Source organism: Xyrauchen texanus, chromosome 46 (assembly GCF_025860055.1).
Source record: "Xyrauchen texanus isolate HMW12.3.18 chromosome 46, RBS_HiC_50CHRs, whole genome shotgun sequence".
Classification (NCBI taxonomy): domain Eukaryota; kingdom Metazoa; phylum Chordata; class Actinopteri; order Cypriniformes; family Catostomidae; genus Xyrauchen; species Xyrauchen texanus.
Genome location: NC_068321.1, coordinates 584,886 through 612,275, shown reverse-complemented (window position 1 = coordinate 612,275; position 27,390 = coordinate 584,886). Strand labels below are relative to the sequence as shown.

The 27,390-nt window shown below is 40.2% G+C and overlaps 1 protein-coding gene across 1 annotated transcript in view; it reads right to left on the bottom strand.

Moving 5' to 3' along the window:
• Nucleotides 1–27,390, bottom strand: part of LOC127637918 (Fanconi anemia group A protein) — an 86,761-nt gene that overhangs the window by 46,754 nt on the left and 12,617 nt on the right. Inside the window, exons 4-8 of the mRNA XM_052119168.1 lie at nt 26,153–26,295; nt 25,967–26,062; nt 14,205–14,272; nt 8,275–8,378; nt 2,516–2,608 (exon numbers count right to left, since the gene is read on the bottom strand). Coding sequence (XP_051975128.1) covers nt 2,516–2,608; nt 8,275–8,378; nt 14,205–14,272; nt 25,967–26,062; nt 26,153–26,295 — 504 coding nt within the window. The remainder of the gene's footprint in view (nt 1–2,515; nt 2,609–8,274; nt 8,379–14,204; nt 14,273–25,966; nt 26,063–26,152; nt 26,296–27,390) is intronic.

Genomic DNA, 27,390 nt, shown 5'->3' with positions numbered 1-27,390 from the left:
ATAGCAGTTGTATTGAGGAGAATATGTTGACAGTCCAGTGTGAGATTATAGATTAATAAAGTGCAGTGCTAATTATTGATCCTGATAGATCAAGAGTTCAACAGTCTGATTGCTTGGGGGAAAAAGCTATCATGTAGTCGGCTGGTGCGGGTCCTGATGCTGCGATACCGCCTGCCTGATGGTAGCAGTGAGAACAGCCCATGACTCGGATGGCTGGAGTCTCTGATGATCCTCCGAGCTTTTTTCACACACCGCCTGGTGTATATGTCCTGGAGGGAGGGAAGCTCACCTCCGATGATGTTCCTGGCAGTTCGCACCACCCTTTGCAGGGCTTTGCAGTTGTGCGCGGTTGTGTGCAGTATTGCCGTACCAGGCGGTGATGCAGCCAGTCAGGATGCTCTCTACAGTGCTGGTGTAGAACCGTGTGAGGATGTGGTGGTTCATTCCAAACTTCCTCAGCCGTCTCAGGAAGAAGAGGCGCTGGTGAGCCTTCTTCACAACGGCCTCAGTGTGGACGGACCATGTGAGTTCCTCAGTAATGTGGACACCGAGGAACTTGAAGCTGCTGACTCTCTCCACCGGTGCTCCATTGATGGTGATGGGGCTGTGTTCTCCGTCTTTCTTCCTGAAGTCCACAACAAGCTCCTTGGTTTTACTGACGTTGAGGGAGAGGTTGTGCTCCTGACACCAGCGTGTCAGAGTGTGCACCTCCTCTCTGTAGGCTCTTTCATCATTGTCAGTGATCAGACCTACCACCGTCGTATCGTCAGCAAACTTAATGATGGCATTGGAGCTATGTGTTGCCACACAGTCATGTGTGTACAGGGAATACAGGAGTGGGCTGAGAACACAGCCCTGCGGGCTCCAGTGTTGAGGGTCAGTGATGAGGAGGTGTTGCTGCCCATTCTAACCACCTGACGTCTGCCTGACAGGAAATCCAGGATCCAGCTGCACAGCGAGCTGTTTAAGCCCAGAGCCCGGAGTTTCTCATCAAGCTTGGAGGGCACTATGGTGTTGAATGCTGAGCTGTAGTCTACAAACAGCATTCTCACATATGTGTTCCTTTTTTCCAGATGGGAGAGAGCAGTGTGTATTGTAGATGCAATGGCATCATCAGTGGAGCGGTTGTTGCGGTAGGCAAACTGCAATGGGTCCAAAGAGGGGGGCAGAACAGAGCAGATGTGATCTCTGATTAACCTCTCGAAGCATTTGCTGATGATGGGGGTCAGAGCAACAGGACGCCAGTCATTTAAGCATGTGATTATAGCTTGCTTCGGTACAGGCACAATGGTTGATGTTTTGAAGCATGTGGGGACTACATGTTCTAATCTTACAGTTCATACAAAATCCATATTTAAACACTGACCCTTAAACCTTACTTAGTTTAATAATTTTAAACCATGACTTTAACTATACATAAGTAATATTGTCATTATATTCATGATGTTAGTCAGAGGGGATCTGGCCCCCACAGTGAGTCTGGTTTCTCCCAAGGTTATTTTTCTCCATTAATCTACATCTTATGGAGTTTTGTGTTCCTTGACACAGTCGCCTTCAGCTTGCTCACTGGGGTTCTAAATACAATACAAATTTTATTGTTTATTTTTAAACACAATTCAAAATCATATTTGGTCTAATTACACAATGATGACTCATCGACATTATAGACATTACAGTTTTATCTTCTGTTAAGGCATATTTTTCTGCAAAGCTGCTTAGAAACGATGTGTTGTGTAAGGCGCTATACAAATAAAACTGACTTGACACCAGCAAGATGCTGCGTAAGTAAATTATATTCCTTTATATTATGCCAAGTACACACTGTGTCAGAATTACAGTAATTAAGAGATGGAGTAGATCATCCTATATGGTGCAGTTTCGTGTCCTGTCCCAAATCCTGTTCAGCCTCCATCCAGTCCTGGATCATGTCCCAATGGCCTGTCCAGTACAGAGTCTGCTTTCAGCCGTCTCTCCTGTCTCGAGTACTGTCATGGCTGATACTCTGGCAGAGGCTATGGCCAGAACTTTGTCTGGATTACTGCTCAGGTCTGTTCCACTGTCTGAACCCTACACAGTCCGAGAGTCCTGTCCCAGACGTTTCTCCAGTTTCCTCTCCGCCCTTCTTCTAACTTGCATTGTTTCATACTTTTGTGTTCTATCTGCCTTCAGTGCCTTGCTTTGTTTTTTTTTATTACTTTTGTCATTGGTTATTTGGATTATTCTCATTATGGCTTGTTCTATATTGCATATGTAAGTACTATTAAACTCCAACACACCTAAGACTAATCATTACACAATATTTAATGCAGTCTCTATTGCAGTCAAAAAGTGCATCTACAATAAATAGTATATATTTAGAAAAATGCTGTTTAAAATCATTTGAAATGTATTATATTATTCCACATGACACTGCTTGGAATGTCACATCAACTACGCATATATATATTGACACTACGTAAATTTCCTGATTTGCATGAAATTTTGCTCATGTAGAAATGAATGAATGGTGACTTGCAAGAAATCATGGTATCCAGAATGGAGCAGCAGGTATTGGCGAGTTTATGATCGGAGTCTTCAAAACCTCTCCGCACCAGAACACACACAACAGCTGCAACACAACAACATGAACATATCAACATCATTACAAACTACAGCGGACACTAAAAATCTTTTTTCAACATATTCAATAATGAATCATTTATTAATTTCACAAGCGATGTCAGGAATGCAGTAACAGTATTTACTCATTTAGCCCGACTTTATCCAGGAAATAGATATGCACTGGTGTTGTACCTTTTATATGCTCATGTTTAATTTAGTCATTTCAGAAAGATAAAGATTAAACACAAGTACAATAATTTCCACATACATAAAACATCTACATTTCATTTTTTGAACTTGAACTCATCTTTAACCTGTCTTGATTATTGTTTCCATAGGAATTATTTATAATGGAAAAAAACTTTGTCTCCAGTAAACTCTAGTTACTGGGTTCAGCTGAATTCCCCAGCAACACACACTAGAGCTGACACATCAATATCAACACAGACTACATCTGAACAACAATATAAATGACAAAAAACACTGCAGCCGACACACAACAAACAATGTAAACAACATTGTTGCAGCATAAGGCTAAATATAAATGTTTTAAGTGAGGGATGAAAGGGGTACAGCCAGCTGGTTATTCTGCAATATAAACCGTGACAGGGCAATCAGGACTTGCCCTTAAATGGAACTGCTAACTTTAGTGATGAAAAAAGAATCTTGGCCAAAAGTGAATGATTATTTTTTAATTAAGCTTTGTTTAGACTTTATACAATTAATATACAGTATAAAAATAATAATTAATTATCAATAAAAACAATCATTAAATTATTATTTTAATAGCTTTGCAATGTAAACATCATAAAGTATATACAGTATCTCACAAAAGTGAGTACACCCCTCACATTTTTGTAAATATTTGATATCTTTTCATGTGACAACACTGAAGAAATGACACTTTGCTACAATGTGAAGTAGTGAGTGTACAGCTTGTATAACAGTGTAAATTTGCTGTCCCCTCAAAATAACTCAACACAGCCATTAATGTCTAAACCGCTGGCAACAAAAGTGAGTACACCCCCAAGGGAAAATGTCCAAATTGGGCCCAATTAGCCATTTCCCCTCCCCGGTGTCATGTGACTCGTTAGTGTTACAAGGTCTCAGGTGTGAATGGGGAGCAGGTGTGTTAAATTTGGTGTCATCGCTCTCACACCCCCTAATACAGGTGACTGGAAGTTCAACATTGCACCTCATGGCAAAGAACTCTCTGAGGATCTGAAAAAAAGAATTGTTGCTCTACATAAAGATGGAGTAGGCTATAAGAAGATTGCCAAGACCCTGACACTGAGCTGCAGCACGGTGGCCAAGACCGTACAGCGGTTTAACAGGACAGGTTCCACTCAGAACAGGCCTTGCCACGGTCGACCAAAGAACTTGAGTGCACGTGCTCAGCGTCATTTTCAGAGGTTGTCTTTGGGAAATAGACGTATGAGTGCTGCCATCATTGCTGCAGAGATTGAAGGGGTGGGGGGGGTCAGCCTGTCAGTGCTCCGACCATACGCCGCACACTGCATCAAATTGGTCAGCATGGCTGTCATCCCAGAAGGAAGCCTCTTCTAAAGATGATGCAAAAGAATGCCCGCAAACAGTTTGCTGAAGAAAAGCAGACTAAGGACATGGATTACTGGAACCATGTCCTGTGGTCTGATGAGACCAAGATAAACTTATTTGGTTCAGATGGTGTCAAGCATGTGTGGCGGAAACCAGGTGAGAAGTAAAAGTGAAAAGTACTTCTTTGAAAGACAAGTGTGTCTTGCCTACAGTCAAGCATGGTGGTGGGAGTGTCATGGTCTGGGGCTGCATGAGTGCTGTCGGCACTGGGGAGCTACAGTTCATTGAGGGAACTATGAATGCTAACATGTACTGTGACATACTGAAGCAGAGCATGATCCCCTCCCTTCGGAGACTGGGCCGCAGGGCAGTATTCCAGCATGACAACGACCCCAAACATACCTCCAAGACAACCACTGCCTTGCTAAAGAAGCTGAGGGTGAAGGTGATGGACTGGCCCCAAGCATGTCTCCAGACCTAAAACCTATTGAGCATCTGTGGGGCATCCTCAAACGGAAGGTGGAGGAGCACATGGTCTCTAACATTCACCAGCTCTGTGAGGTCGTCATGGAGGAGTGGAAGAGGACTCTAGTGGCAACCTGTGAAGCTCTGGTGAACTCCATGCCCAAGAGGGTTAAAGCAATGCTGGAAAATAATGGTGGCCACAAAAAATATTGACACTTTGGGTCCAATTTGGACATTTTCACTTAGCGGTGTACTCACTTTTGTTGCCAGCGGTTTAGACATTAATGGCTGTGTGTTAAGTTATTTTGAGGGGACAGCAAATTTACACCTTTATACAAGCTGTACACTCACTACTTTACATTGTAGCAAAGTGTCATTTCTTCAGTGTTGTCAAATGAAAAGATATAATGAAATATTTACAAAAATGTGTACTCACTTTTGTGAGATACTGATATATATATATTATATACACACTCACCTAAAGGATTATTAGGAACCCCATACTAATACTGTGTTTGACCCCCTTTCGCCTTCAGAACTGCCTTAATTCTACGTGGCATTGATTCAACAAGGTGCTGAAAGCATTCTTTAGAAATGTTGGCCCATATTGATAGGATAGCATCTTGCAGTTGATGGAGATTTGTGGGATGCACATCCAGGGCACGAAGCTCCCGTTCCACCACATACCAAAGATGCTCTATTGGGTTGAGATCTGGTGACTGTGGGGGCCATTTTAGTACAGTGAACTCATTGTCATGTTCAAGAAACCAATCTGAATTGATTCGAGCTTTGTGACATGGTGCATTATCCTGCTGGAAGTAGCCATCATAGGATGGGTACATGGTGGCCATAAAGGGATGGACATGGTCAGAAACAATGCTCAGGTAGGCCGTGGCATTTAAACGATGCCCAATTGGCACTAAGGGGCCTAAAGTAGAAAACATCCCCTACACCATTACACGACCAGCCTGCACAGTGGTAACAAGGCATGATGGATCCATGTTCTCATTCTGTTTACGCCAAATTCTGACTCTACCATCTGAATGTCTCAACAGAAATCGAGACTCATCAGACCAGGCAACATTTTTCCAGTCTTCAACTGTCCAATTTTGGTGAGCTCTTGCAAATTGTAGCCTCTTTTTCCTATTTGTAGTGGAGATGAGTGGTACCCGGTGGGGTCTTCTGCTGTTGTAGCCCATCCGCCTCAAGGTTGTGTGTGTTGTGGCTTCACAAATGCTTTGCTGCATACCTCGGTTGTAACGAGTGGTTATTTCAGGCAAAGTTGCTCTTCTATCAGCTTGAATCAGTCGGCCCATTCTCCTCTGACCTCTAGCATCAACAAGGCATTTTCAGCCCACAGGACTGCCGCATACTGGATGTTTTTCCCTTTTCACACCATTCTTTGTAAACCCTAGAAATGGTTGTGCGTGAAAATCCCAGTAACTGAGCAGATTGTGAAATACTCAGACCGGCCCGTCTGGCACTAACAACCATGCCACGCTCAAAATTGCTTAAATCACCTTTCTTTCCCATTCTGACATTCAGTTTGGAGTTCAGGAGATTGTCTTGACCAGGACCACACCCCTAAATGCATTGAAGCAACTGCCATGTGATTGGTTGATTAGATAATTGCATTGAGAAATTGAACAGGTGTTCCTAATAATCCTTTAGGTGAGTGTATAAATTCATGTTATTATAGACATAAACCATAACAATACATTTAACACAATATGTAACAGTGGATCCCAGTTCTGTCTCTCTACCCATCAAGGGGTCCTAGGCCTGAAAAAGTCTGAAGACCCCTGATATATATTAGAATTATATAATTTTGCTAAGTAATTAAATTTAGAAAACACACATTGCTACCATACAGGAGATTCTGTAGCACTAGTACTGTTAGATCTGAGTGCTGATTTTGATACAGTGGATCATAATGTTCTTTTGTCTCACCTAGAACAGGTTGTTGGCATAAAGGGTTCAGCCTTAAGTTGGTTCCAATCATACCTTACAAACAGGCATTTTTCAACATTCTACTCTATCTCCCATACTGTTCTCACTTTATATGCTACCACTTGGTTCTATTTTTAATAAACATGGCATATCTTACCACTGTTATGCAGATGACACACAAATGTATCTTCCACTGACTCAAAAGAACAATTTAGACCTCTTGGTAGCTCTTGCCTTGTGGATGTTAAAGCATGGATGTCTTAGTTTAAATGAGTCTTAAACAGAGATTGTAGTATTTACTTGTTCTAACAACAAGAGTAATGCCAATTTAAATTTTGATGCCTTAACACCTTATGTTAAGCCCAACGTAAACAATCTGGATGTCCTTTGGGACAGTGCACTAAAACTTGATAGACAAGTTAACCAGGTTGTAAAAGCATTTACATTTACATTTATGCATTTGGCAGACGCTTTTATCCAAAGCAACTTACAGTGCACTTATTACAGGGACAATCCCCCCCGGAGCAACCTGAAGTTAAGTGCCTTGCTCAAGGACACAATGGTGGTGGCTGTGGGGCTTGAACCAGTGTCCTTCTGATTATCAGATTACCAGTTATGTGATTAGACCACTACACCACCACCACCACTCACTTTATATTTGCTTTTATAAGAGATAAAAGCAAGTCTTTTATCTCTTTTGAGAACTTTGAAAGGGTGATTCATGCTTTCATTTCCACTAGGCTTGATAACTGCCATCTCTATACCTGGGAATTAGCCATTCTTCTTTAGGTTGTCTTCAAATGGTTCAGAATGCGGCTGCTAGAGTTTTAACAGGGGCTCGAAAGCGGGAACATATTACCCATATTTTACGGTCTTTGTATTGGTTAACTGTTCACTATAGAATTGATTTTAAAGTGCTCATATTGGTTTTTAAGTCTAGAAACGATTTAACACCCTCATATCTCTCTGACCTGTTGACAGATCACCACCCAGTGAGAGCTCTCAGGTCTGCCGATCAAAGCATTTTAGTGGTTCCAAAATCAAAGTTAAAGTCTAGGGGCAATCGAGCATTTGCAGTTGCAGCTCTCAAACTTTGGAACAGCCTATCGAATCAAATTAGAATGACCCCAAACCTACCTATTTTTAAATCCAAGCTAAAATCTGGTCTACAATTTATGACATGATGGTTTACTGTATTTGCTCTGTTTTGGTATTATGTGTGACTGCTGATTCTATCTGATGGTAATTTATGTTTTTATTGTACAGCACATTGGTCAACAGTAGTGGTTTTTAATAGTGCTCAATAAATTCTAAACTGATTGATTGATAACATTCAGGCTTGAAGAACTTAAAATATATATATTAATATTGCACATCTCTACAGATGTAAAAACTGAATTTTGGCTAATATAAGCAAATCTTTACCCTACAAAGTGCTTTAAGAAAATACAGCATAGGACAAATGTATGTTTTCTATTTTTAATGGTCTGTCCATGATACATGATACATGGATTTAATTGTGCCATTATTGCCATGAGTGGGAAAAAATGGACTGAGTTCTTTGTGACATTGAGCTTGTATACTTGGACACCAGAAAGCTGTTTATTGTGAGAGTATGCGTCCATAAATGTTGGTTTTGTTGTGCTGTTGTGTACACATTCAGAACTCATGAAAAATCAGCAAAGAGAGACAGTTACTTACTAGACAGAATCTCATGTTGTATCTGGTGGTCTTCTGGTGTTGTTATCTTCTTGAAACATAAAGCTTTTAACTGCTCACTGATCCATGAGCTCACGGCCACATCCCTGAACATGACATCACAAATACAATGACATAAATACAGGGATCATATGTGCTACATTCCTGTTTTTGAATATCATGAGTGAGTAATGTATCTGTAGCTGTTGTGCAAACCTTGTAAGCTCACAATAGAGTACACAGAATCACACTGGTCATTTTATATCTGTAATATAATGTGTAAATGTTTTTGACACTTTAATAAATTTTGTATTTCAAGACGTTGATTCACAAATATAAGTGCTTAGATTGGTTTAGACACTTTTGCACATTAAAGATGGATCAATTGATGGATAGCATTTGTGTCTGGGACAACAAATGTAAACAGCGTCTCAAACGAGTCTCAGTCGCAGACAGTCCACCTCACCACATGTCGAAACACTCATGTTAATAAATGCGTGCTGCACGAACATTTAAGGGGTGTTGCCTTGACTGAAAGCTGTCATCAGTGCCACTGTACTATCAACTTTCTCAACTGCACTTGAGAGTTTGAAGCACTGGTCCCGTGCATGGCAACGACACTGATAAACCTGCGGTGGTTATTCTTCAAAGGGTAAAGGCCACACCTTCTCATGAATAATATCAAGAACTACCATGACATAGAGGCTCCGAAATTCAATGACTTTGACTCAATGTTCATTTCAAACCCGAACGATGAAAACAGCCAGAAAAATCCCTAAATTAACCCTTTTCCTCTTGAAATTAAAAATAACAAATGCTGAAATTCTCTTCTCTTTTATGCAAGACATATACATCTGTTAACATCAAAAAATGTGTTGTAGGGTTTCATGATCTGCTAGAGCAGGGATGGGCAACTTTGAAGGGGGCCAGGATTCCAAATACGCACTCTAACAATGTACACCCGTTTACTCAATTTCCTCTAATCTATAGTGTAATCTATGCACAACTAATGCAATGTTCTTTTAAAGATTTTGTTACCTATATTAACATTTTAACAACATTTATAAAAATATAATTATTTTGTAACTTGCGTTTTTACGAAAACATGCCGTTCACATGTACAAATTCATGTTCAGTTGACAATATATAGATATACTTCATACCCCCAGGGCTGTGTGCTCAGTCCACTGCTGTTCACTCTGCTGACTCACGACTGTGCAGCAACGCACAGCTCGAACCACATCATTAAGTTCGCAGCTGACAGGACCGTGGTGGGTCTCATCAGCAAGAACGACGAGTCAGCATACAGAGAGGAGGTGCAGCGGCTAAGGGACAACCTGTCTCTGAATGTGGACAAAACAAAAGAGATGGTTGTTGACTTCAGGAGAGCACATAGTGAACACTCTCCACTGAACATCAACGGCTCCTATGTGGAGATCGTCAAGAGCACCAAATTTCTTGGTGTTCACCTGGCGGAGAACCTGACCTGGTCCCTCAACACCAGCTCTATTACCAAGAAAGCCCAGCAGCGTCTCTACTTTCTTCGAAGGCTGAGAAAAGCACATCTCCCACCCCCCATCCTCTCATCCCTCCATCAAACATTTGCAAAAAACACTGCATCCGCAAAGCAACCAGCATTGTGGATGACCCCACACACCCCTCACACACACTCTTCACCCTCCTGCCATCTGGCAAGAGGTACCGAAGCATTCAGGCCCTCACTGCCAGACTGTGTAACAGCTTCTTCCCGCAAGCCATCAGACTCCTCAATACTCAGAGACTGGACTGACTGACACACACACGCACGCACTACACGCACACACACACACACACACACACACACACACACACACACACACGTGTCCTGAGTTGCACTTTAATTACTGTCACTTTATAACTGTCTGCTACCTCAATAACTGCTATGTGCATAGAACACTATCTCATAGTATGTTATGTTTACGTTTTTAGAAACTGTCATCTTTTGCACTACTGAGTACTGGTCAGCGCTGCACTGTCTCTCACTGTGCCTATTGTCCTGTTAATTTTTAGTCATTTATTGTACTGTCCCGTACTTTTTGCACATGTTTACATGTGCACTTTATATAGGTATGTTATTTAGTCTGTGTAATCTCTGTTTCTGTTGTTTTATGTAGCATTATGGTCCTGGAGGAATGCTGTCTCGTTTCACTGTGTACTGTACTAACTGCATATGTTTGAATGACAATAGAAACCTGGTTGGAAACGGAGAACAAACTGTAGTTTTGAAAGTCTCTTCTGTCATTTATTGTGCTTTATAATGTGCCACACATTTTTTAATGGAAGACAGATCTGGACTGCCGTCAGGCCATGATGAAGCCACTCTGTTGTTACACATGCAGAATTTGGCTTGCTGTGGTCTTGATCAAATAAGCAGGCTTGTCCCTGAAAATTATTTAGTCTAGATGGCATATGTGCAATATTTGCATGTACACTTCAGCACTAATGGTGCTTTCACAGATGTGCAAGTTTTAACCATGCTATGGAAACTAATAACACAGCACCATACCATGACAGACACTGGCTTTTAAATTTTGCTTTGGTAACAATTGCAGGGTTTTTCCTGCAGTGAAATTTCGGGCCCCCAAAAAAAATGTATGATATTCATCTTCTGATTTGCAAGTTTGCAGCATACATTTCAAAATGAATAAATGATGTGGTTAGTGCAGGCACTTTACAGGCACTTTTCCCACTTTAAGCAGGATCGAGAAACCCCGCTGCTGAAGAAACCCGCACTTAACCCCACACAAATAGAACACTACAGACCAGTCTCTCTCATCCCATTCATGCAAATACACTTGAAATGGCAGTTTTTAATCAAATCTCTGCCTATCTCTCACAGAACAAGCTGCTGGATGACAACTAGTCAGGCTTCAAAAGTGGACACTCCACCAAGACCGTCTGTCACTGAGTCAGGCGAAAGCTGAATCCAGATCATCCGTTCTGATTTTGCTAGACATTTCTGCAACCTCTGGCACAGTCAACCATCAGATCCTACTCTCCACCCTCTCTACTCTGAGTATCACAGGAACTGAGCTTGACTGGTTTAATTCTATCTCTCAGGTAGGTCCATCAAGGTAGCCTGGAGAGGTGAGGTTTCCAAACTGTCAGATGTCCCTGTAATAAGTGCACTGTAAGTTGCTTTGGATAAAAGCATCTGCCAAATGCGTAAATGTAAATGATGTTAAGAGCTCATCTTTAAACTTTGTCTTCTTTGTCTCTAGAGCGCACTCCCCCCTCAATGACCAAGTCATGCATAATTTTCCAAACCGACCAACTTTGTCAACATTCCAATCACACCTTTGGTGACTTCTTGGAGCATGTGCACAGAAAAGTCAATACATGCATGGAAGATCTCAAAAGTTTTGTTGCCTGAACATCTGCCGACTTGACATGGTCTCCTTTTGGCAGGCAGGGAAAGGATTAGAGGAAAAAGTCACTTCTGTGCTACTACACCCGCTGCCTTTGCCATTGTTTGTACAGAATGTGTGCATTAATTGCAGCCAGGTCCAAGATGTTGTAAAACACAGCAACAGGCCAGCGACGGGATCCACCCAATGCCATCTGGTCATTACATCAACGTTAGCTTTAGTGCTATTATAGTGGGAAATTTGATTGAAATGTTTTAATATTCTGAAATGGTAATGCAAACAGAATAAATCTGGACGTAAAGAACCAGGCACATGCGAGAACATTTATTCAATGAAAATATTTTTTTAAAGACCGAAAATACATATTATGAATTACAGTCAAGTTAATGACAGATTACACACACATGTACATGTAAACGCATGCACAGAAAATAACGCTTTAATTTCAGCTTATTTCCATGTAAATACATGCAAAGATGTCGAGAATTCAATGATTTAATTACGAATAACAGCACAAAAATTATTATTATTATTTATACTATATACACTACAATTATTATCGATTATATTATAATCATTTTTATTGCAAGACAAAGCATGCCTTTGCTAAAAACGAATATAATGATAATTCATTAATAATTCAAACAGATAACAGATTAAATTCTATTGTATAAAACAGATCGAAGTTAACACAAATAAATGAGCAGAAATTGTGAAAGATTTCTCAGAGCTCAAGAAAAAAAGTTTCCATGATGTAATTGTAATATTTACTCAATCATATTTTGGCTTGTATAATGGTGATAAATATTCATATCACCCTCGTGCTCCTCCAGCTACAAGCCTTCGATCACAATGTAATTTATGCCAAACGAGAACAAAATTATACAAACTAAATATAGGAGCATATCCTAAAATAAATGTAAGACACTGTTACAAGGACAAATGTATCTGGATCCACCGTAGACAGAATGTCTCGATAAATTCAGTCTAAGCATTTATAGGCCCTAACTCGCAGTGACATTTTTAAGACCAATCCATTGGCTACGTGCAAGAGGCGCCATCTAGCGATCATTATGTGTCGGCAGCAGTGTCCCTGTCTGAAGTCTAGGCGGTCTTCTACCCCTCAATCGTGCTAAGCGTAGGTTACAGTGGCTCCGCGCTTCTAGTGTTAACTAGGCTTGATGTCGGTCACCGTTACTGAGGTTTGTGTGTAAAGGTTTGAGGTCTATTGTGTGTCTGTCAATCAACTGTTCATCCTGCCTTGTAAGACACACCTCTTTTCAGAGTTTTCTGTAAGTAATTCAAAATATGACAAAATGAAAGTTCTTGTATTGGGAATTGACAGTTGAACAATAAATCATTTGTTCTCTCAACAGGAATTTTCCATTTAGTGAACAAACAAATTCACATTGACTAAACAAAGCAATGCTACGGAGGTCAATTATTACTATTAATATCTTACTGCATCATGCTGAAGTTTGCTCAACAATTCTTTTTACATCGTAATCTTCAGGAATATCTGAAGGCAAACAAGGCCAGTTTATTTCCTTATATCAAACATTATTTGAACAGAACATCATTTAGAACATAAGCATAGGTAAGACCATGGACGACAGCTCGTTTCTGTAGTTAGGTCAATGTAGCTAGTCCTTCTAATCAAGTTGTTATTTAGATTCTTTTGTTTTTACAAATGTAATATGTAATTAATTGTTGTATATTATTTATATGCAATTATGTAATAGACCAACTTCACGCATGTGGATGATCGTATACGTCAGACCATTTTAGACTCAGGAAAAACCCTGAGTTGGGATGTTCATTTTTGCCACTGAGGACACAACATAAATTAGATCCAAAAACAATTTGAAAGGTGGGCACACTTCTCCAACTTGAGTCAAACCACGTTTACCGACAGCAGTTCTCCGAAGTATTCCTGAGGCCATGTGATTATCTTCAGAGCAAAACTATAGCGGTTTTTAAGTGACATCTGGGGGCTCGAAGAATGCATACATTCAATATTGAGTTTTGGCCTTGTCTTTTACACACAGAGATTTCTCCAGAATATTCAGAGATTTTTTATAATATTATTGACTGTAGATAGTAAAGTTTCTAAATTCCTTGCAATAATATATTGAAAAACTATAATTTTTTTTGAAAGTTGGTGAACCTCGAACCATCATTGCTTGTAAACAACCAAGCCTGTTGTGAAGGCTCATTTTACACCCCATGATGACGGTGTCACCTGATACAATGAACCTTTTTAACTGTGGAATGTCCCATTCAGATGTTTTCATTCAAAACATTCTTGAACCTATCTTACCGGTCTTACATTGTCCCATACCAACTTTTGTGGAAAGGGCTGCAATCTTCAAACTTAGAATAATTATTTTCTACATTTAGTTCAGCAATTTCTAAAGACAAATAGTAATTAAAATATTTCTATATTTAAATAATACTTGTAATGCTTTTACTTGAATTGATGTCAAAAAGAATTAGCAAAACATTGATTTGTGTTTGAGTTCGTACCTTTCCAGCATGTACTCCAGTGTGAGGATGTTGTGAGTGTGTAGATGATACATCACCTCCAGCACGGGCTGTGTTCACATAAAAACACATTCTTAACACTGATATCTCTCACATATTTGAACAAAGCAAGTTAACCGTTGTCCTTAATTAGTGTCTAATTACACTATAATATGTATATATTCATAACTATTTGGAGTATATATTTGGATCTAACTGTAAAATATTCAGACAAACTCATTGACTTGGTCATCATTCATTAAACATCTTCAATTCATTATACGCCCCTCCTTGATTTAAAGGTGCACCTTAACTGCCTGCACATGACAGATTTCATGTACATTCCAATTATTGGTTAAGTAAATGTTCCTGTTACATGACACACAAATTATAAGTGTTATGTACAGTGTCAAGAAAAAGTATGTGAACCCTTTGGAATTAGCTGTTTTTTTTAAAGACACATGGATACCTTTTCCAGTTTCTAGAAATGCGCCTGACTAATAAAGATAGCAGACAAAATGTTTAGATATTTACTATTTTCTTACATTCATTCTTGAAACACATAGCTATTGGTCAGCACAAAACCCCCAAATATATGCAGAAGTTATGAAATTGGGAACTTGTAAGCTTCTTTAGTCTTTGCTGCAAGCTTCATTAAAGCTTTAATGCGCCTTTTTTGGTATTCTGTCTTCTGACACCTGCATGGACACTAGATTGCTTTGATCTGTTCCAATACAAAAATGCCAATGATAAAGGGCATACATCTGTGATATATTGCCTTTATTGTACAAAAAAAATGACAGACAATCACAAAATCAGCGTTAGCCAATATAGGCATGTTTGTTGAAAACAATTGAATAGGCAGTGGAGGACCAATAAGAGAGACCCTAATAGCCTAGTGAATGAAAATCACCAAGTAAAAGTTACCCAACATATTATAAGTCAGCACATTGTTGAAAATAATTAACAGGTAAGCCGTCTAAAATATGTGCTGACGATGCGTTTATTTTGCGACATGCATTATGATCGACACAAAATTACAGCTGTCTGAATAAGAAAGTTCTAACAGTTACGATGAAAAAAATAATATATATGTATAAAAAAAGCTATGCCCATGAGAAATATAAACCTAATATAGTATCCTCAAATATGGCATCCACTCACAGAATAACGTATATTTAACCAATTTAACAGCAGGCACTTCTTTGAGTTAAAACATGCATACTGTACATAGCTAAAAAAGGTCATTTAGTACTTTAGAGTCTCAGACCATCCATTTTTGTTGAGTGAAATAAAAAGTCAATGTGGTCTGGTGAAAGACAGGACTTGGCTCACCTGAGGCAATTCATTCATGCACCTAAAAAAAAAAAAGCCAGCTTGGCTGGAACAGATTGTGAAAACATCCATACTGATACAGTAGCAACTTGCAAGCCAACGTTTCGGAAACCCGCTTCTCACCGAAGTGATTCTCATCGATACTTCACTAGTACGAGAGGATGTTTTTCTGTGCACGCCACAAGTCAAAGGTGAAAACAATTCCCGTGGGGTCACATTTTAGGTCGGAAAAAAACGAATCACATCCCTGGATCTCTTTTTTGTGAGACATGGTCCAAGTCAGCAGATGCTTTTTGTGAATAGCAAACTCAAAATGTTTGAGTGCTTTTTAGAAGTCAAAGTAGCTCTAACCCACACCACCAATCTCGTTTCATTAATTGGATGCCAGGTTTGCCATCTCCTGACTCTAATTAGCTTTTGTTGACGTCATTAGCCTAGTTCACATACTTTTTCCAACCTTCACTGTGAATGCTTGAATTAAGTATTCAGTATGTACAAGAACAATACAATAATGTGTGTGTCATTAGTTAAAACAGATTGTGTTTGTTCATTATTTTAACTGATGAAGGTCAAACCAGATTTTTAGACAAACTTGTAAATAAATGCATGTAATTCCAAAGGGTTCACATACTTTTTCTTGCCACTGTTTATAATTTCAGTTCACTACATAAGGGAATGAGACACTGTGTCTGAAATTGGAAACTTCATCAAGAGTAATGATTATGAAGCCGTTATAGATTCACAGCAATTAATTGGGAGATAACGCTTACCTACTTGGGCACAGAACTTAGAACACAAATAAAAAGAGCTCATCAGAATAAAAGAGAACAAGACCCATATCAGTAAGAAAATGAATGTGACGAAGCTATGTTCCCTTATTCAGGCAAAGAACTAGGGATACATAACCCAAACATTCCCTTTCAATACAGCCACTTCAACGATACGCCAGTAGTAAACGCTATGGGAACAGAATGCCACAGCAGCACACCACTGCTTGTTGCCACCAAAGAAAAACATCCACTAGGGTAAATAAAACACTTATTTAGAGTTCCTAAGGGAGCCTCAACACACTGCACAGCCAAAACATAGGAAGCAAGAGGAGACACTTACAGATTCTCGCTAAGCTGGTGCATTAATATAAAGTTTCATAACCCCTTTCTTAAATCAATACATGAGTTAAATTAATTAATGGTTCATTCAAGGCATGGTCTATAGACTTCATATAAGATCAATATACACAGATGAGCCAAAACATTATGACCACCTGCCTAATATGCTGTTGGTCCTCCGTGTGCCACCAAAACAGAGCCAATGGATCGGACTTGTTGGTCCAGCACATCCCACAGTTGCTCAATCAGATTGAGATCTGGGGAATTTGGAGGACAGGGCAACACTCTGAACTCATCATCATGTTCCTCAAACCATTCCCTAACAATGTGTGCAGTTTGGCAGGGTGCATTATCCTGCTCAAAGAAGCCACTGCCATCAGGGAATACAATTGCTATGAAGGGGTGTACCTGGTCTGCAATGATGTTTAGGCAGGTGGCATGTGTCAAATTGTCATCCACATGAATGGCTAGACCCAGGGTCTCCCAGCAGAACATTTCCCAGCGCATCACACTTCCTCCACCGTCTTGTCATCTTCCCACAGTGCATCCTGGGTGCCATCAGTTCACCAGGTAAATGGTACACACTCATCGGACCAGGCGACCTTCCTCCACTGCTCCAAAATCCAGTTCTGACGCTTGCATGCACATTTGTAATTTTCGTAGGTGGACAGGGCACTCCGACCAGTCTGCGGCTACCAGCCACATAAGCAGCAGGGTGCGGTGCAATGTGTTGTGACATATTCCACCTGTAAATTTTAAACTTTCTGTGACTTGTGCCACAGTAGATCTTCTGTCAGTTCGGACCAGATGGGATAGCCTTCGTTGCCCTTGTGCATCAATGAGTCTTGGACAGCCAAGACGTCACTGGTTTGTTCCTTCACAGATCTGTCGGAAGTTCATAGACCATTGGCACCAATGGTTTCTACGATCTAATTAGGCTTACGATGATTTTGGGAAATGCAGCCCAGGTTTTTACTCCTGCATTCTTCACGTTGACTAGGAGAACGAATTGTTTGCTTACCATCTAATCTACCCAGACCTTGACATGTGGCCTAGTTAGGAGATGACCAACATTATTTGCTTCACTTCTGAGTGGTCATGTTTTGGCTCAGTGTATACCGTTTATATACATTCCTGTGCAAAAGTTGTAGGCACTTGTGAAAAATGTTGCATAGTGAGGATGTCTTCAAAAATAATGACATAAATAGTTTTCATTTATCACTTAATGTCATACAAAGTCCAGTAAACATAAAAAAACTGAATCAATATTCGTGTGTGACCACCTTTGCCTTAATTCCCCTAGGTCACCTGGACACCGTTTTTCTTGGTTGTTGGCAGATATGATGTTCAAGCTTCTTGGAGAATTCAACACAGTTCGTCTCAGTTGCTTCTGTCTCGTCATGTAATCTCAGATTGACACAATATTCAGTTGGGGGGTTTGTGGGGCTTATATTCTAATCTTTTCTATTTGCAAAGTAATGTTTGGGAGTATAACATTTATATTTCCTTTGACACACTAAAGCTGAAGATATAAATAACCATCTTAAGACAAATGCTTTTGTGAAACATCATATGTGCCTAAAACCTTTGCACAGTACTGTTATACACAGTACTGAGTATTATATATATATATATATATATACACACACACAGTGAGGGAAAAAGTATTTGATCCCCTGCTGATTTTTGTATGTTTGCCCACTGACAAACAAATGAGCAGTCTATAATTTTAATGGTAGTTTAATTTGAACAGTGATAGACAGAATAACAACAAAAAAAAATCCGTTATTTTTTTGTCTGTTTACAGAAGCAATCAATCAATAAGATTCCAAACTGTCCACCATGGCAAAGACCAAAGAGCTGTCCAAGGATGTCAGGGACAAGATTGTAGATCTACACAATGGGCTACAAGACCGTCGCCAAGCAGCTTGGTGAGAAGGTGACAACAGTTGGTGCGATAATTTGCAAATGGAAGAAACACAATAGAACTATCAATCTCCCTCTGTCTGGGGCTCCATGCAAGTGGAGCGGTGAGGAATCAGCCCAGAACTACACGGGAGGATCTTGTCAATGATCTCAAGCCAGCTGGGACCATAGTCACCAAGAAAACAATTGGTATCACACTACGCCATGAAGGACTGAAATGCTGCAGCGCCCGCAAGGCCCATCTGAAGTTTGTCAATGAACATCTGAATGATTCAGAGGAGAACTGGGTGAAAGTGTTGTGGTCAGATGAGACAAAAATCGAGCTCTTTGGCATCAACTCAACTCGCCGTGTTTGGAGGAGGATGAATGCTGCCTATGACCCCAAGAACAGCATCCCCACTGTCAAACATGGAGGTGGAAACATTACGCTTTGGGGGTGTTTTTCTGCAAAGGGGACAGGACAACTTCACCGCATCAAAGGGATGATGGACGGGGCCATGTACCATCAAATCTTGGGTGAGAACCACCTCCCCTCAGCCAGGGCAATGAAAATGGGTCGTGGATGGGTATTCCAGCATGACAATGACCCAAAACACACGGCCAAGGCAACAAAGGAGTGGCTCAAGAAGAAGCACATTAAGGTCCTGGAGTGGCCTAGCTAGTCTCCAGACCTTAATGCCATAGAAAATCTGTTGAGGGAGCTGATGGTTTGAGTTGCCAAATTTCAGCCTCAAAACCTTAATGACTTGGAGAAGATCTGCAAAGAGGAGTGGGACAAAATCCCTCCTGAGGTGTGTGCAAACCTGGTGGCCACCTACAAGAGATGCCTGACCTCTGTGATTGCCAAGGGTTTTGCCACCAAGTACCAAGTCATGTTTTGCAAAGGGGTCGAATACTTATTTCCCTCATTAAAATTCAATGCAATTAAATTTATAACATTTTTGACATGTGTTTTTCTGGATTTTATTTTTGTTATTCTGTCTCTCACGGTTCAAATTAACCTACCATTTCAATTATAGACTGCTCATTTGTTTGCTCATTTGTTTGTCAGTGGGCAAACATACAAAAATCAGCATAATTTATAATATATTATTTAGGACATAATATTTATTGATGTGGCTATGATGTGAACATGGAATTTGCAGCTAAAATGTGACCAAAATGATGAAAACTAATGATGAAAATTTTTTTTATAAAATATTTAATAAATGTACCAAGTTAGAAGGTCCCCTATATCATTTAGAGCAGGGGTTCTCAACCTTTTGCAAGCTGGGCCCCCCCATGCTTTATTATTGTTATTATTACTAGGCCTAATAGTAGGCATCATCTGCATTTTTTACAGAAGCTTGCTGGTAGGTGATGTTAATGTGAGACCTGAGCCTGCTTTGCCTTGCAAAGATCCTCAATTCTTGGCTCAATGTTTGATAAACATAGCCTCAAATCATCCTCGATAGTGCAGTCATTTTTGAGAATCCTGCCTCACACAAATATGTCGACGCGAAAGGAGAATCTTCAAGGCGACGTCACAGAGTTCAGGGTATTCCTGCATCAATGCTGCCCAGAATGACGAAAGAGGGCAGGAGCTAAAGAGTTCCTTCAGTCTACTGTCACTCTTCAGCTCAATAAGCTGTTCCTGCATATCAATTGATAGCTCGTTTCTCGGATCTCGAACCCACGCAAAAGAGCGATAATCCTCTTTAAAGTACGTCGCAAATTGTTTTCTCATTGCTGACAGGTGCTCAGACGCTGATTGAAATAGGGAGGAGAAATCGTGTGACGTGCCTGCATCAGTGATAAAGTCTGCAAGGCTGGGGAACATGTCGCAGTTCCCTCGACTGATGCGGCCATGCCAGAGGTCTAGTTTTTTTGTGAAGGCGTGCACTTTGTCTGCAAGGAGCAAAATATGAGTTTTGCGGCCTTGCAAAGACAGGTTGAGGCCATTCAAGCGGTCAAATATATTGACCAAATAGGACAGAGACGCAAGCCACATAGTGTCATCCAGATGCTTCGCCAGATCTGATTTGATTTCTGACAAAAACCACTTCACCTCCTCTCGCAGCTCATACAACCGCTGTAACACCCGCCCCCTGGAGAGCCAGCGAACTTCAGTGTGCAGAAGCAGCTGTTCGTGCCCTGACCCCATCTCCTGGCAGAGGACCCCAAACAAGCGAGAGTTTAGCGGCCGTGATTTGATGAGATTTATTATTTTCACGGATTGGTTCAGCACGGAATCAAAGAGAACCGGCATTTTTTTTAGCAGCTAGTGCTTCGCGATGGACCATGCAATGTGTCCATTTCACAAGTGGAGCTACTTGCTGAACGCGAGCAGCTAGGCCACGCTCACGCCCCGTCATTGCCTGCGCACCATCCGTGCATAGACCAACGCATCGGTCCCAAGCCAAACCATTTTCACGGATAAAAATATCAAGGACATTGAAAATGGCTTCTCCTGTAGTGTGCGACTGAAGAGGCCGGCAAAACAGGACATCCTCCTCAATCGCCTTGTCCCGCAGATACCTGACATAGGTGAGGAGCTGTGCCTGCCCAGCAATATCAGTGGATTCGATCCAGCTGCAGCGCGTAGTAAGGACTCTTTTTACTGAACTCTATCAGTTGCTCTCTGATATCATTGGACATGTCTACAATTCTCCTAGCGACTGTGTCATTGGACAGTGGGACTGCACCGAGTTTGGCTGCTGCACTATACGCCTATCATTATTCTGCACATGTCTTGTGCTGCCGGCAAAATGAGAGTCTCGGCGATTGTATGCGGTTTACCCAGTTTACCGATCCTTTTGGCCACTACATACGATGCCTCCAAACACTGTTTAGACACAGTGCTGTGCACTGAAATGGTTGCCTGTTGCTGATGGAGGCCATCAAGCTTTCTTTTAAAATATTCAGCTGGTTTATTTTTAATGCCAGCATGCTTCGCTTCGAGGTGCCTTTTTAATTTGCAGGGCTTCATACTGTCGTTTGCCAGCACCTCGGCACACCACGACACACTGAGGTCTCAGATCAGCCGTGACTGTAAACCCAAATTGCAGGTATGCTTCATCGTACCTTCGAAGCTTTTTGCAGCTGGTGGTGCGTCGGTTGGCTTGTTGGTCCTCACAAGAAATTTCTCCATTTTGATGTGTTTTCAATAAAGTTTAGGCAATATGTAACTGTGTGTGTGGTGTATGTTGAGAGACGTATCAGGGGCTAATCAGTCGGGACTTAGGCACAATCTTTAATTAAACGAACAAAATAATTATTTTGCAGACATTTCAGATTTTATTTTAATACTTAACGATTGTAGTCCTCGTCAGTGTGTGTGTGTGTGTGTGTGTGTGTGTCTTAGTCGTGTGGGTAGTTTTAGCTAAGTGTAGCTACTGCCTAGCAGTTAAAAAAAAATACTGGCTAGGGCTGAGATTTGATCTAATCTTAAAAAAGAATGTTTGTGGGTTTAGTCCTTAAAAAGAATGTTGGGGTTTTGTAGTAAAGGCCTATGTAAATCGAGATTGATAAGACTAGTGAGAGCTGGCACAAGCGAACTTGGCAAGAGACTAGACTAGAATGAATGGAAAGCTATGTCGTGAGTCAATTTAAATGCAGTGATTTATTTTTGTGTGAGAGTGAGTGAACATTTACATTTATACTCCGCTCTGTAAGCCAGGGCGGGAACGGCGGCGGCCATGCACATGCGCGATTCATTTGCAGCCTGGACGTGGAGGGGTGTGTGTCTCCTCTCTGCTCTGACTGCTGCGCGAGGCTACTGAGAGACTTACCGCCTGTGAGTGCTTTTGGATGGGAGAGGGGCTCACGGCAGCACCCGCTGTTCATTGAGCACAGTAGGCCTAACTGCTTTCGAGTCTCCAAACACCACAAAAGTCTCTAAAAACACCAGTAAAAGTCGCTGGATTTGTCGCTTTTGACAAAAAAAATAAGCCGCCAGGAGGATGATTTGTTTGTGTTATAATCAGTGCTTGAAGTGGGGGGAAAAGGTGGCGGCACTCTCTTTGCATTGGCAAATCATGACATTTTTACAGTGAAAAACAAAACTTGGAGATATTGCTGTTACAACAATGTATTGTTATTTATTTAGCATAGCGCATCTCACAGCAATACTCAATCGTGTTTTGAATGATTCAGTGTTGTGAACGAATTGGTTGAGTCAAAGATTCAATGACCCATTCACAAACATCTGTCTCATTCTTGATGAATCGGCCGTTTGAACGAATCGTTTGAATGAACGACTCAATGACTCTCTTAATGAAACCGCTTATGCTTATCACCTGCATTTGCGCTCACTATCGACAAACCAATCAAATTTGTTCAAAACTTTTTTTTTAAATCAGTCCAAACACATTTTAATTTTTATTCAGGAGTTATGTATATACAAAACTATAACTTTTTATGACAGCAGTTTAGTGCTAAAAAAAAATGTGCCCAAAAAATGTTTTTTTTCCCCCTTCCATTGTAGCCTACTCGCGCCCCCCCTGGGAGAGTGTCCGCACCCCCCCGGTTGAGAACCACTGATTTAGAGCATTAGCAAAGATCATTTCTGTTTTCAATATGTCAGCAAAATAGACACTGTAACTGAAATATATCCATATGAATCGATATTATATAGATATCAGAATCGAAAGCTTATTAATCAGAATCGAAAAATCTGGATCAATAAACAGCCCTACGTGATAAAGAGGCATTTAGCGGGTAGGTGGGCAAACAGTGGGTCTGTGGACAGAGGGAAATAAATGGATCTGTTGTAGCATTGCTGCAATACCAAAAATTTGGCATCAGTACGATACCAGCCCTGGTACCTCGGTTTCGAAACTAAATTGATACTTTAGGCAAAAAAAAAAATAATTACATAGAAAATGACAATTAAAAGAACTGCATTAAGTTTTGCAGTTACAAATTTGATTGTTTTTGGAGCTTCAACAGGGCTTCACAGTATAAATAAAAACATTAATGAACACTATCGGATTAACTGCGACACAAAGCTTCTATGGCTGAATCACAGCCTGTTGATATCCAGTAAACTTGCTTTTGATATTGCTTTCATATAATTATAATAATCCCAGGAGATCAGCAGTTACAGAAATACTCAATCTGGCACCAACAATCATCCATGCAATTATCTAATCAGCCAATTGTATGGCAGCATTGCAGTGCATAAAATCACGCAGATACGGGTCAGGAGCTTCAGTTAAAGTTCATATCAGCCAACAGAATGGGGAAATAAATTTGTTCTCAGTGATTGGACCGTGGCATGTTGGTTGGTGCCAGGTGTGCTGGTTTGAGTGTTTCTGTAACTGCGGAGCTCCTGGGATTTTCACACACAACAGCCTCTAGAATTTACTCAGAATGTTGCCAAAAACAAAAAACATCCTGTGAGCGGCAGTTTTGTGGACAGAAACGCCTTGTTAATGAGAGAGGTCAACAGAGAATGGCGAAGTCTACGGTAACTCAGATAACCGCTCTTTACCTACACAATATTAATCAGGTGGTTTTAATGTTGTGGCTGATCGGTGTGTATACACAACCCTCTATGGACAAGTCGGAGAATCTAAATTGGCTAGTAAATTTTTGCTTTTACTCGCCAGACTTTTGACGACATTTAAGCGTAATGCAACTGAAAACTGAAAAGATATTTAGCAAACCAAGGGGGACTCTTCACATAAACTCAGCAAAAAAAAAAAAATTTATAAATAAAGTATAAAGTAATATAAATATTTGTATGTACATAAAAAGATTCAATAACTAAGACATAAACTGAACAAGTTTCACAGACATGTGACTAACAGAAATGGAATCATGTGTCCCTGAACAAAGGGGGTCAAAATGTTGCAAAAAAAGCATCATTTTGTGACCACCAGATGCATTAAGTACTGCAGTGCATCTCCTCCTCATGGACTGCACCAGATTTGCCAGTTCTTACTGTGAGATGTTACCCCACTCTTCCACCAAGATACTTGCAAGTTCCCGAACATTTCAGAGTGGAATGGCCCTAGCCCTCACGCTCCGATCCAACAGGTCCCAGACGTGCTCAATGGGATTGAGAACAGAGTTCTTCACTGGCCATAGCAGAACACTGACATTCCTGCCTTGCACGTCTTCCCTATAATGCACAGCGTTGAGATTGCCTGCAAAGACAACAAACTCAGTCCGATGATGCTGTGACACCCCCCGCATTAGACCATGACGGACTCTCAACCTCTAAATCGATCCAGCTCAAGAGTACAGGCCTCGGTGTAATGCTCATTCCTTCAATGAAAAACGCATGTCCGACAATCACTCCTGGTGAGACAAAACTGTGACTCTGAGCGCTGATGCGGAAACTGGATTAACAATCACAAAGACTTTAACCACAACATAAAACTGATGCATGGACACTCACACACAGCTTCATGCGTCGCTCTCTCTCGAAATGGCTTCTCTGACTTTTAGCTTTTAAAATGTAAAAATATAACATTATATAAATGTATTAATGAGCGATATGTTGCACAATGGTTTTTCCCTCATCCGTGCAATGTATGATTAGAATTAAGCTTTTTTTTTTTTTAAATCACCACCTGACTGTAAATAACAGAAAGGATATTAAAACAGACATTAAATGAAAATGGAATGTGTGAATCTCTTCTTTAGACACTAAATACACGGAACGTGCCAAAAGGGAACTTTTACTTGCATAACGTGTATCGACTTGCATGTACAAATATTTATTGTACTAGTTCTCAAATTCAAATCTCAAAGCTCTTGAGTCAAAACATCTATAATTTTAGCCAATCCGCTGACATGAATATGCCATTATAATAGATGCTATGCCCCTGAATGTAGTATTTATAAAATGAAAACAATTATGATGCATAAAAATCGACCATGACTGAAATTTTAAAAATAAGTCCGTCAGAGTAACGGATAAACATTTCTTCAAGCGCAAACTCCCGCTGAAGATGTGCAACAAAGCATAGAGAAGTCGGGGTTGCAGAGAGAAGTTAGGTTAGAAAGATGTAATCACAGCCCTGAAGAAAGAATATCTAACTAGAATGACACCGAGCGGTTTATATTCACTCCTAGTTGCAGCTGAAGTGCAATCTGCTAATAAATTGGTGATTCTAAGGGCTTCAGTAATCGTCACTTCTGACAGTTCCCATAGTGTCAACTGTTGACACGGTGTTGAAATGACTATGATCAAAGGGAACTTTCATATTTAATGCTCTGCCTATCATCTGTTTGAAAACCAGGTTCAAAAATGCAGTCAACTTTAGTTTGAGGACGTTTATTTATTGCATCAAATCAGTGTCGATACAGAGGTACCAGAGCTGGTGTTGTACTGAGACCATTAGATTTTTTTTTTTTTATTGAGGAAACATTATGATACAGACACCCGTGCATATGCACACACACCTGCATTTTCCAGTATTCCTCCCAGAGGAGTTCAAGGCTGAATATTCCCACAGACAGCAGTGCTCGTGTGGACTTCAGTAACACACACACATCAGCCTGATGAAACACAAACACATTATATCTGAAAATATTCAACAGATTCACAGAACAAATTATTAAATTCATAATTTATGGACAGTGATGTACCCTCTGTTTAGCACTGAGTAACACACATTCAGAGTCTGTATCAGTCGGTTTGATAAGATCATGAATGTTTTCATTCAGAATCGTCACTGACTGCAGCCCTACCGAAACCTCCATCTGCTGCAATCGCCTCTGCAGTTCATCCTCTGATTAAACAAAAACATTATAATCAAAATCACATACGGCTGTGTTCTAAATATTGATTCAATAATACATCACATTCTCCTTATGCACTAATCGATGAAGCTGCTTCCGCATCATGTTAGACAGCGTTTTTAAAGTTAGAGGGTAGTAACACCTATCTGCAAGGCAAATTGGCAGTATCAATCGCTTGAATATTAGTAGAGCCAACCCTCTATTAACAAGTTAGAGAAAGAATCACCATTGGCTAGTACATTTTTGTTTTTAGTCGCCAAACTTTTGACATGTAAGTGTAATGCAACTGAAATTGAAAAAAAGATATTAAGAAAACCGAGAATATAACTAATAATGCATATATGCTATTTTAAATACTGTAGTTTATGCCAGAGACGTGACGTGTTAGTCTGTGAAAATACCGTGTCAGGCAGGCTACACAAATATTGATCTTGACATTGTTAGCTTCTTGTCTTTTTTTTACATGTCTTACACTGTACATTTAGATTAAAATATTTTATTTTAAGCCTTTATTAATGAATTATTAGTAGTTGTAGTGTCTCAGAAAATCTTGCTCATTGTCACATACTCTTGTATACACTGAAGCGGCAGTTTAAGATAAACCCAGACCAGCTGAACGTCAAATAACTTTTGTCTGGTTAATACTTTTAAAGAAACATTTCCTTGGCCATAAATCCATAATGTCAAATCAAATGAAAGAAACAAGGTGAATATGAATAACACACATTTATTAAAACATAAGGAACAAGAAAATGGGAACAACACTCAGAGTGAAACTCGGCATTAACATTTCACTTATAATTAGCAGCACAATTAACTTCAGCACAGGCTACAAAATAAATTATGTTATTGAAATATTGTAAAGTGGTCATATGAACTACACAAATGAACGTTTAAAAAATAATATGCAAAATCGAATAGCTCCGCAACGGATGGCGAAAAATGCGTAAAGAAGTCTAATATATCTTTCACCATAGACCATGTTTAAATTTCGATGTTTCTGGCCAGAAATACCAACATATTCACTTTATCTGGTTTTAATAAGCTGCGGATTGGAGTAACTACACTACCCGCTGTGCTGAAGA